General features: G+C 39.0%; 1 protein-coding gene across 4 annotated transcripts in view; it reads right to left on the reverse strand.

Annotated features, from left to right (window-relative positions):
* Positions 1-911: 911 nt before the first annotated feature.
* LOC124787982 (negative elongation factor A-like) overlaps positions 912-12,653 on the reverse strand; it is a 147,224-nt gene continuing 135,482 nt past the window's right edge. For all 4 annotated transcript variants that reach the window (XM_047255003.1, XM_047255004.1, XM_047255007.1 and 1 more), the window contains one exon: positions 912-1,954. In XM_047255003.1, coding sequence (XP_047110959.1) covers positions 1,686-1,954 — 269 coding nt within the window. In that variant the 3' untranslated portion in view covers positions 912-1,685. The remainder of the gene's footprint in view (positions 1,955-12,653) is intronic.

Here is a 12,653-nt window from a genome sequence, read left to right on the forward strand (position 1 = left end):
CTACAAAAAGGAAAAACTACCCAATAATGAAACAACAAAAAGTGAAGCATCAATTGGAGCCTATAATGAATGTCGAAGATTTGCTTACTAATTACGTATATGCAAGAGAGTTATTCATGAGGTTATCAGTATACATGCAACAGCATGCCCTATCAATATGTTCCAAAATGCTGTGCATAAAAATGAGATTTTTCTGGGGCTCATACACCTTGTTACACTGGTGATAGAAAGGTAGAGTCAAGTGTTTTGAATGGCCTTTAGGCTAAGGACCATTTGCATAACAGGAGGATTGTCATAGTGTAACTGTCCTGCAGTACAGGTTCAACTTTTGAATATTGCATGCTTCCCCCAGCTTCAGCAAATAAGTTGATTTCTTTTGCATTAGATGTGGCCTACAGTGCACGCAGCAGTGGGAAGGAATGAACGAGATAGCAGCGGTAAGTGAGAGCAATAGGAGAAAGTGACACAGAGGAGCCAGGACAGAACGAGGGAGACTGTAGCTATGAGACAGGGAACTGACCGAGAGACATAGAGAGACAATGACAGTGAGTTGTGTTTGATGAGAGAGAAAGAATGCAATTGAGAGTGGATGGGTACAGCTGACTTACCGTAATGGACTAGTGGGTGAGAGTTACAGTTATGGGAGCTTGTGGAAGTGAGAGGTGAGTGCAAATATCTTTGCACGCCAAAATTTTTGGGAAAATTTTTAAAGATGTTGAGGACAGTAGATTGACGCAGAGTCTTTTAAACAGGAGCATATTCACCATTCACCATTGTCCAATAGGACAAGTTTTCCACTGGTGTGAAGATGGACAACATATTTAATGCTCCGTTCTGCATATATATTCAATATTTTTGTATGCTATGGGTAGACATAGCAGTTCTCTCTTAGTGACTTGAGTAAACGTAGATAAGAATTTTCCTAACTGTTTATTCCACCTTCCAAATGTACAGTTATCAAAACAGATGTTCCAGAGATGGTGTACTGTAAGGCATTTAAAGGTCAGCAGTATGCCTTCACAATATGTGTACCGATTTTTTTATAAGAAACTAATTGAGGACAAATACGTGTACTGACAAAGAATATCTTCTTTGTAATTTGTGCACAATTAAGGTTGACTTCATTTGTAACATATTACATTTAATGATACTAGAATACAAAATAAATATATCTGCATTTTTCAATGGCGTGTCTGTAACATTATAATTATGGTCCCACAGAAAATGTAAAAATAACATATTAAGTAGCAAAGTCATACAGTAAATGTGTCTGTATCCATTAAACAAAACTCACTATGAAGCAACACATGAATCTCTCTCTCTCTTCCATTCATTCATTCATTCATTCACACTCTCACATACATGCGCACAGGCAATAGGTGCCAACAAAAATATACATACATAAGTACACTGGTTAGCTTCCAAGACAGTCTGCATAATTTCTGAAAAAAAGAAAATTGCAGGCTGTTTGTATTTTTCTGAGTTTGTTTTACTCGTGGGTCACCAGAGTATACAATACACTGTGAAAGTATAGCATATGAGTAATTCAATTTACTCATACTGTCTTATGAAATATACATTAATACATAAGTTCCATAGGAAGCATCTCTTGTATACATTTACAAAATTAACATACTACAGCTATAACATGGTGACAAATGCACAGTGAAATGCAAAGGCAGTGTCTACGTTGCAGTAGCAGAAGCAGGTTGTACAGATGGTTGCGGAACTGAAGACGACACTGGCGTTGCCGTCGCTACCAAAGCTGCCGTCACAGCACTGTCTTCCGGCCTGCGTAACTTCTTAATGCGCTTCCATTCCCCTGTATTGTAATTCATCTGGAAGTGTGTCTCAATAGTCATTAACTGGAACGTGTCATCAGGCTGTTTGACCTTTTCTTGGCTTTCACTAAGTTTGATTGTAACTATGTTGCCAAGATGGGGACACGGATTATCTGAAACAAATTTAATGCAATTAATAATTTATATTCAGTAGCTGTAACAACAGCGGTTAAAATATCTATTTAGTTGTAATACATATTCTTACGTTAAAATGAGGCAGCAAGATAAACCAAGCAGTTAGTGTTTACTAACAAACTCAGTAGGAGCGTTCACTGCTACTGTGGAAATTACTAGTTTATGCCTCCCTTCATTCAATATGCTACTCTTGGCAAAAAACATGGACACTTTTTGTAGGTTACGGGGATCTGGTGTGTGTGTGTGTGTGTGTGTGTGTGTGTGTGTGTGTGTGTGTGTGTGTGTGTGTGTGTACAGAGGAAATGGTATCTGAAAGGGAAACCAGTAATGCAAAGCCACTGCGACTTCAGAGAGCAGTGAAGCTCAACCAGAATCACTGTCAAGCCTGGTGGTCTAGCGATAAAGTGCATGCATGGATACTGAAAAGTCCTGGTCAGACAACAGAATTTTCCGTCTGCCTTTGAACACTGCGTTCACTTCTCAATGATGCATTGATTCGGCAGAAGTGGCATGTGATTCACGTCCTACATTACATTATAGGCCCCCCTTTCCCCTCTTAGGTATCTGGGATAAGTTACGGGCATGCTAGTTGCTGAACCAACTGACCGATTTGCATTACGTCCTTAAGCCACAAAAAAGTATGATTACCAGAATCTACAAATCTGTGCATATTTACGGAAGAAGAAGAAGAAGAAGAAGAAGAAGAAGAAGAAGAGGAGGAGATTACAGTAGAACTTCTGAATAGAGGATATCTAGAAGAAAAATAAAAATTTCCACTTTCAAGCGTGTGCTATTCAGAAAAAAAAAAAAAAAAAAAAAAAATTACAGCATACAATACAGTAAACACAATGTACTGTAGACAGAAAAATACTGTACTGCTGTAGAAGTACAACAGTGAAAAATTATCTTTATGTAAGTACAGTACTACATTAACAAACCCCATATAATTGTATATTATAGCATTAAAGATTCTTTCAAGCATACTGGAAGGTTGGTTTGAAATAATCATGTATTTTTTTTTAAGCTGAGGGTTAACAATGTGTGTTCCAACTGCTAGTGTTAAACTGAGTCCCTCTTCATCATATTTCACTAAAAGTAGTGTCTCAATTTTCTTACCTCTACAACTGTGTGCTTATTTGAAAGTAGAGAAAGGTACAATTCAGTTATGTCTTCATCCTGTTGTCGATTCTCAACATTGTCTCCAAATTCTTCCTGGTGGAGTTCTTGCGTTAGTTCACTTACGCTAGTTAATGGACTTTCTCTAAACCGTACATCATCGATATCGGCATATCCCTCAGACCCACCACAGTCCTTTGCATTCACATTTCTTGGGGTTGTTTCTTTGACACTGTCCTCAATCGCTGAGGCATAATCATTAAAAATGAATCCTGTCTTCTTGAAACAGTTGCTGACTGTAGAGAATGTTACGTGTTATAGGGCTTAAGAAATCCTCATAATTGCATCCAATAAACTGATGGATTTTCTGAGTTCAGATCCAGATTCAGATTCAATACTGTACATGTGAGACAAAACACGCCATGACACTTTTTGCCAATAAAACACTTCGTAATTTTGAATAATCCTGTGATTAACTAGTTGGCAATGTGAAGTTTAATTTGGTGATAAAAAGATTATTTTCACAAGTTTTAATGCAGACGTGCAATGGAAAGGGGCATTATATTCCTCCTCCTATCAGACACCAGCAACTATTCAGTATTAATGTCCCCATCATGCAAGATTGTTTATTAGCAAGTGGGTACCATTAAAACATCTATGACTCTTCATGGCCTTACCATTGATTAGAGGCTTTTCAAATTCGTCTATCTTAGTAGCACAGAGGAGAACAGCGAGTCGTTCTTTTGAAATTTTGTCTTGTGAACAGTTTTTGTCTTTGAAGCCATTGATTTAGTGGGAAGAGTTCTCAAGGAAAGCCCAATCTTGTCACAGTTAAAAATATTTCTTTCTTCAAAATCCTAAGAAAGCCCTGTTACCATTTTTTGTCAATCTGACACTATGTTTTCATCCACTGAACTGGATTCACCACACACAGAAAAGACATGTTGTCTTTCCTAAATTTGTCAAGCCAACCTACAGATGCTTTAAAATCATGAATCTTAACTCCTTGGTGACTGCGAGTGCTTTCTCGCAAATCAGAGGTCAACTAAGTGATAAGTTATTACTGCGAGCATGGCACAACCATTCAAAAGTCATTCTGTTGACTTTTAGGCTTAGTGGATAGGGATACAATTGTTTACTAGTAAGGTTATCATTTCCAGTTCCAGTTCACTAGTTTAGAATGCTAATTTTCTTTCTTAAAATGTCAATAATCTGTGTTTCTCGAGCAGTGAACCTTGCGGCCACATCTCTAACACAAGCTTTTCCTTTTTGTAGGAATCAATGATCTCTATCTTTTCACTCACAATTACTAATTTCCGTTTTTGTGACATCTTAGCACTACAGTACAGTACACTTTAACACAGAAAGAGTAGGCTCTTTAACTTATAAAATGTTCAGTATTATGAGAAGGAGAGCTGCTATTCACCATATAGCACAGATGCTGAGTCGGAGATAGGCACAACAAAAAGACTCTTTACAATTATAGCTTTTTGCCGTTAAGGCCTTCATTAACAATAGACACATGCTCAAGCAAACGTAACTCACACACATGACTGCAGTCTAGGCAACTGATCAGAGAGTGCGGTTTCAGTGCCTTAGGCTGCAGTCTCGCGCGTGCGTGTGTGTGTGTGTGTGTGTGTGTGTGTGTGTGTGTGTGTGTGTGTGTGTGTGTGTGTGTGCGTGCGTGTGTGTGTGTGTGTGTGTGTTGTTTTGTTGTTGTTGTTGTTGTTGTTGGCGAAGACCTTAACAGCCGAAAATTATAACTGTGAGAGCCTTTTTGTTGTGCCTATCTGCGACTCAGCATCTGCGTAATACGTTGAGTAGCAACTTTCCTTCACATAATATTGTTACATTTCATCCTGGATTTTCCATTATAAAATGTTCAAATGCATGATAATGATTCTTGCTATTTAATTTACAACCATCTTTCTTTCACATTGTCCATCATTTGGAAATTTTAACCGTTGTTGGAGGTACATTTCAGAGTCCTTGTCCGCTATTCGGAAGAATTTTACCATGAGGCCAATTCTGCAGAATTCTTAAATGTCTGCTATTGGGAAGTGTCTGTTAAGGGGAATTTTATGGTATAAATTAAAGGCACTGCCATGTTTCTCTGTCTGTACGTAATGGATAATCTCAGGGATTAAGGGATTTTGATATAGTTTTTACTAATAGTTAATATGAGTTCCAAGAAAGATTTGTATATGTAGTTTATTGTGACTAAGTGAGACAAGTCAGCCAGCATTACATGCAAAGCTGCAGCAGATTGTTAGGGGACATTCTCTCTCTCTCTCTCTCTCTCTCTCTCTCTCTAAAATCAGAAGTATCTGAACACCTAATAACAGCAATTAATATTGGCGGGGGGGGGGGGGGGGGTTCACTCTTTGCATTTTTGATGGTTTTAACTCTGATAACGACACTTTCAGTGAATTGTCTGTATGTCTGGGCAGGAATAGCAGCCCATTCTTCAAGAACTGAAATCAGAGAAAGTAGTGATATTGGATGCTGGAGTCTGAAGTGTACATTCTAATTCATCCCAAAGCTGTTCCAGTAGTTCAGATTAGGTCTCTGAGCAGGCCAGACCATTTCAGAGATTTTATTGCCCACTGCTATATAGGTGCACTGTCATGTTGTTTCCCAAATTTACCTTCCCCAAGGTCAGCTTCTGTCAGTCATAATGTTTTCATTTACAGAATGTGTGTCAGTATTTTGAAATGATTACTTTTAAGCTGATGGTAAGGTAAACACCTCCATCATACATCCTACGTATCAGATAGGAAGTTTTGTCATGGTTTATTTTCTCAAGGATCTTAATAATTCCGATGAAAGGTTATCTACTCCAGGTGGCATGTCTCGACTTAAGGCAATTCAGGCATGTCTCGACTTAAGGCATTTCAGAGCTACATAAAAATCTTCCAGTGCCCTATCAAAGACTCCCTGCAATCCTGCAACCTACAATGCATCCTTCTTTTTCCATAATATTGCTTTCTAATTTGGTTTCCTTTATAAAGCTGTTCCCTATATATCCGTTACACTTTTCAGTGTCTCTTTTTTGTTCACGGCAAGCTTACCATCTGAGCTCTAGATATACATACTGTTGCTTCTCTTTACTCCAAAGGTTTCTTTGATCTATGAGACATCAGTATTTTCTATAATCAACCATGACCTAAAACTTTTTTTTACATGCCTGTGATCCCCTTTTTCTGCTTCACTTGCTGCATTTTTATATTTTGTCTTTTCATCAATTAAATTCAATATCTCACGTGTTAATGAAGGATTTCTACTCATGTGGGATTTTCCTTTGGCAATTTGATTTTATACTGCTTTCACTAATTTGACTTGCAAAGCTACCCAATCTTCTCCACCACCACTTTCTTTTCTGCCCGTTTCAGTCAGTTGTCGTGTAATGCTCACTCAAACTATTGACAATAGTTTCTTTTTCCCCAACTTATCCATATCGCATCTCCTCAAAATAGAGGAGATTCTGAGGAGATTTCTGCAATTTTTCAGTTTTGATCTACATTCTAGTAAATTATGGCCATAGATACCATCTACAATCTAGATTCTGAAACTTTTGTCTTAACAGTATACAATTATCCAAAACTTTTTCGTGTCTCCAGGTCTCTTCCACACAAAGAGCCCTTTCTAATAATTCTTACATGATGCGAGAGCAGTGATTCAAATGCGCTCTATGCATTTTTCCATCTCTTACTTTTGATATTATCAAATTCCAGCTGAATTAGAGTAAGCGAGAACCACCCACTTGTATCTATTCCATTCCCAGCAATAAGTAATTTTTTTCCTTTATTTTATCTCTCTTCCTCAATAATACATATGTGATAAAATTAAATAAAACTATTATTTAATATTTTAAGTTGAAATTCACAAAGTTTTATCATTCCATATGTAATGTCTTCATTCCTGATGACAACAATCTTTTAAGGGGACTTGTACGTGAATAACTGTCAAAAAATTGATTTTTTAATTTTTGTCTAAAAAAATCAAGGAATTTTATAGTGGCTGCAATCACCATGACGTCACCATGGCACACAGTCAACTCGGTTAAAAACAAAGTTTTGCTCTCATTTGTTTTGTTTTTATGACTTTTCAGTTCCTCAAGTTGGCTAACCTTTGAAAGCTTTACACTTGCTTATCTTTTGTTTGTACAGAGAGTTTAGTCATCGTTTGCTGTTGTCTTGGCAGCAATATTTTGGTTACAGCAAAGTAACTGTGTGCTTGAGTTCGTTATTTCACTTGAAAGCAATAGGAAGAATTAAGAAGTTCAGTGTTAAACAACGTAAATTTTATGGAAATCTGTTCATGAATACCTCTGCTAATACTGAAATACAACCTGATCCAACACTTGAATCAGCTTCGACTATTCCAAGAGCGTTGAAGCTAAAACTGAAATATTTTGACAATAGGCTAGACTGTATTAATGCTGATAATAGAGACACCAACTATTGGTTCAGGTTGTGTTATTGTTGAACTCTCTGCTCTATCTGAACTAATAAATAAGGCTTTGCAATGTAAAGAATGTGGCAACAGTGGCCTGAAAGTAGTTGGGGAGATACAGGCTAGAAGAGGTTGCGCATCAAAATTAAGAATTGTTCGTAATTTTTGTGATTTAAGCAAATAAGCCCCCCCCCCCAATGAACCATGGTCCTTGCCGTTGGTGGGGAGGCTCGCGTGCCTCAGCGATACAGATAGCCGTACCGTAGGTGCAACCACAACAGAGGGGTATCTATCGAGAGGCCAGACAAACGTGTGGTTCCTGAAGAAAGGCAGCAGCCTTTTCAGTAGTTGCAGAGGCAACAGTCTGTATGATTGACTGATCTGGCTTTGTAAAACTAACCAAAACGGACTTGCTGTGCTGGTACTGCGAACGGTTGAAAGCAAGGGGAAACTACAGCCGTAATTTTTCCCGAGGGCATGCAGCTTTAGTGTATGGTTAAATGATGATGGCGTCCTCTTGGGTAAAATATTCTGGAGGTAAAATAGTCCTCCATTCGGATCTCTGGGTGGGGACTACTCAAGAGGACGTCGTTATCAGGAGAAAGAAAACTGGCGTTCTACGGATCGGAGCGTGGAATGTCAGATCCCTTAATCGGGCAGGTAGGTTAGAAAATTTAAAAATGGAAATGGATAGGTTAAAGTTAGATATAGTGGGAATTAGTGAAGTTCGGTGGTGGGAGGAACACGACTTTTGGTCAGGTCAATACAGGGTTATAAATACAAAATCAAATAGGGGTAATGCAGGAGTAGGTTTAATAATGAATAAGAAAATAGGAGTACGGGTAAGCTACTACAAACAGCATATTGAATGCATTATTGTGGCCAAGGTAGACACGAAGCCAACGTCTACTACAGTAGTACAAGTTTATATGCCAACTAGCTCTGCTGATGACGAAGAAATTGAAGAAATGTATGATGAAATAAAAGAAGGTGGAAATTTAAGTAGATGGGACCTGGATAAACTGACTAAACCAGAGGTTGTACAGAGTTTCTGGGAGAGCATACGGGAAAGAAATACAGTAGAAGAAGAATGGGTAGCTTTGAGGGATGAAGTAGTGAAGGCAGCAGAGGATCAAGTAGGTAAAAAGACGAGGACTAGTAGAAATCCTTGGGTAACAGAAGAAATATTGAATTTAATTGATGAAAGGAGAAAATATAAAAATGCAGTAAATGAAGCAGGCAAAAAGGAATACAAATGTCTCAAAAATGAGATCGACAGGAGATGCAAATTGGCTAAGCAGGGATGGCTAGAGGATAAATGTAAGGATGTAGAGGCTTATCTCACTGGGGCTAAGATAGATACTGCTTACAGGAAAATTAAAGAGACCTTTGGAGAAAAGAGAACCACTTGTATGAATATCAAGAGCTCAGATGGAAACCCAGTTCTAAGCAAAGAAGGGAAAGCAGAAAGGTGGAAGGAGTATATAGAGGGTCTATACAAGGGCGATGTACTTGAGGACTATGTTATGGAAACGGAAGAGGATGTAGAAGGAAGATGAAATGGGAGATACGATATTGCGTGAAGAGTTTGACAGAGCACTGAAAGACCTGTGTCGAAACAAGGCCCCGGGAGTAGACAACATTCCATTAGAACTACTGACGGCCTTGGGAGAGCCAGTCCTGACAAAACTCTACCATCTGCTGAGGAAGATGTATGAGACAGGCCGAAGTACCCTCAGACTTCAAGAAGAATGTAATAATTCCAATCCCAAAGAAATCAGGTATTGACAGATGTGAAAATTACCGAACTATCAGTTCAATAAGTCACAGCTGCAAAATACTAACACGAATTCTTTACAGACGAATGGAAAAACTAGTAGAAGCCGACCTCGGGGAAGATCAGTTTGGATTCCGTAGAAATGTTGGAACACTTGAGGCAATACAGACCCTACGACTTATCTTAGAAGAAAGATTAAGGAAAGGCACACTTACGTTTCTAGCATTTGTAGACTTAGAGAAAGCTTTTGACAATGTTGACTGGAATAGTCTTTTTCAAATTCTGAAGGTGGCAGGGGTAAAATACAGGGAGCAAAAGGCTATTTACAATTTGTACAGAAACCAGATGGCAGTTATAAGGGTCGAGGCGTATGAAAGGGAAGCAGTGGTTGAGAAGAGAGTGAGACAGGGTTTTAGCCTCTACCCGATGATATTCAATCTGTATATTGAGCAAGCAGTAAAGGAAACAAAAGTTTGGAGTAGGTATTAAAATCCATGGAGAAGAAACAAAAACTTTGAGGTTTGGCGATGACATCGTAATTCTGTCAGAGACAGCAAAGGACTTGGAAGAGCAGTTGAACGGAATGGATGGTGTTTTGAAGGGAGGATATAATATGAACATCAACAAAAGCAAAAGGAGGATAATGGAATGTAGTCGAATTAAGTCGGGTGATGCTGAGGGAATTAGATTAGGAAATGAGACACTTGAAGTAGTAAAGGAGTTTTGCTATTTGGGGAGCAAAATAACTGACGATGGTCGAAGTAGAGAGGATATAAAATGTAGGCTGGCAATGGCAAGGAAACCGTTTCTGAAGAAGAGAAATTTGTTAACATCCAGTATTGATTTAAGTGTCAGGAAGTCGTTTCTGAAAGTATTTGTATGGAGTGTAGCCATGTATGGAAGTGAAACATGGACGATAAATAGTTTGGACAAGAAGAGAATAGAAGCTTTCGAAATGTGGTGCTACAGAAGAATGCTGAAGATTAGATGGGTAGACCACATAACTAATGAGGAAGTATTGAATAGGATTGGGGAGAATAGAAGTTTGTGGCACAACTTGACTAGAAGAAGGGATCGGTTGGTAGGACATGTTCTGAAGCATCAAGGGATCACCAATTTAGTACTGGAGGGCAGCGTGGAAGGTAAAAATCGTAGAGGGAGACCAAGAGATGAATGCACCAAGCAGATTCAGAAGGATGTAGGTTGCAGTAGGTACTGGGAGATGAAGCTTGCACAGGATAGAGTAGCATGGAGAGCTGCATCAAACCAGTCTCAGGACTGAAGACCACAACAACAACAAGAAGTTAATATGGTTATACTTGTGGCGGAACTAAACAGAGAAAGTATGAGGGTGAATCAAATATAAATGGGATTTTATTTTTTATTTAAATTCATTTATTGAAAAACTCTAGGCAATTATAATTTATTCTGCCACATAGTCTCCTGCTTTGGAAATGCATCTGTCCCAGAGTATGGGCAGCTTTTTGATGCCCTCATCATAAATACAACTGGGGTCATGCCACCAGCCAGTCATGCACGAAGTCTTCGACACTCTTGTCATCTTCAAATCGTCACCCTCCTAAGCTTCTGTAAGCCTGAATAAACGAAAATCGCAGGGCGATAAGTCCGGGCTCTCAGGAGGATGATGAAGTGTAGTCCAGTGCATTTCCTGTAGCTTGGAGACAGAGCTGCAGTATGGGGTAACACAATGTCGTGGAGGAGTATGACCTGTCGATTCGACTGGTCTCGTCTTTTACGGTGATGTGCAACTCTCGCCTTGTTCAAAACAGTTCGCGGTACTAAGCAGCATTGATTGTGCGTTGCTCATACAAAAAATCAATCAGCAAAATGCCTCGCTGATCATAAAAAACGGTTGAAAGAACCTTGCCAGCTGACAGTCAAGTCTTGGCTTTCACTGGTGCTGCCTCCCCTTTCCTCCGCCTCTCCTTACTGGCTTGTTTGGATTCTGGAGTGTAGTGGTGAACCCATGTTTCATCGCAGGTGACGATCCGACTCAAAAATGCATCACCTTCCACGAACCTTGCTGTAAGCCTCTGACAGACCTCCAAACATCCTAACTTCAGATTTTCGGTCAACAGTTTAGGGACACATCTGGAACACACTTTACGGAACTGTAGATCGTTTGTGATGATCTTTAGATCTTGACAGCTCCCATAACTGATTCCCAAATTTTGTGCAACTGCTGATACCCTCACCTGTCGATTGTTGTCAATATTGTCTTTAACTGCATGAATATTTTTGTCTGTAATGCTGGTCTGACGATAGTGATCATGTTGCTGATTTTCCACACGATCTTGTCCTTCCTTGAACTTTTTATGCCATGCAAACACACGTGTCCTTGACAATGTTTTATCACTGAACTGTGCTGTCAATCTTTGGCAAATTTCCAATGCTGTAACTCCTCCACGAGCACCTGTTGCTCAGACATTGTGAGTGTTACTGACAAAACGGCAGGATATATCTAACAGCATGCTCTCCTCACTTCTAATGGTCCTGCCTAAGCATAGCAGAAGCGCGGGGCCAGTCCTGCAAACTGTTGATGTTCAGGAACAAAAATCCCATTTATATTTGATTCTCCCTCGTATAACACAAATATTAAACTTGCTTATGCTACGAGGTGTATAGGCAAAGGGTACAGAAGCGCACAAATTTTCTGTGCTCTTACGGACTTATCCCCCTACAAGATCTGACAGGTACGATAAAATTATTCTACGTATTTTAGAAGTAGCAAATGATTGTATGAAAAATGCTGTTCAGGGAAATGTAGACACGAACCACAGCAATACATGTAGGTCTGCAGCCCTGGATGCATCCTGCCAATGAAAAGGCCATAATTCCCTAAATGGTATAATGACAGCTACCTCCTTGGACAACATTGATGTGGAATGTATTACCAAGTACTGTCATGGCTGTACTGGCGGAACTGAAAATCATATTTGTGACAGTCTTTTTGTTGTGCCTACCTGCAACTCAGCACCTCCACTATATGGTGAGTAGCAACTTTTCTTTTCATAATATTATGAAAAATCACAAATGTTTGATTAATTTTAGTGGTTTTAGTGGAAGGACGGAATAAGGTTTTGTGAAGATATTTCACAGGTCAGTGGAGAAATATGGTGTGATGTATACATCTTACCTAGGAGATGGAGACTCAAAAGAGTACCAAAAAGTTTCTGAAATGAAATCTTATACTGGAAAAAAAAAAAAGAAAAACAGAAAAATTTAAGTACAAGATTGAGGAATTTGAAGAGAGAGAAATTAGCTGATGGTAAGTACGTTAGTGGAATGGTCGGCTTACAGATGAAGAA

This window comes from Schistocerca piceifrons, chromosome 3 (genome assembly GCF_021461385.2).
Source record: "Schistocerca piceifrons isolate TAMUIC-IGC-003096 chromosome 3, iqSchPice1.1, whole genome shotgun sequence".
Classification (NCBI taxonomy): Eukaryota; Metazoa; Arthropoda; class Insecta; order Orthoptera; family Acrididae; genus Schistocerca; species Schistocerca piceifrons.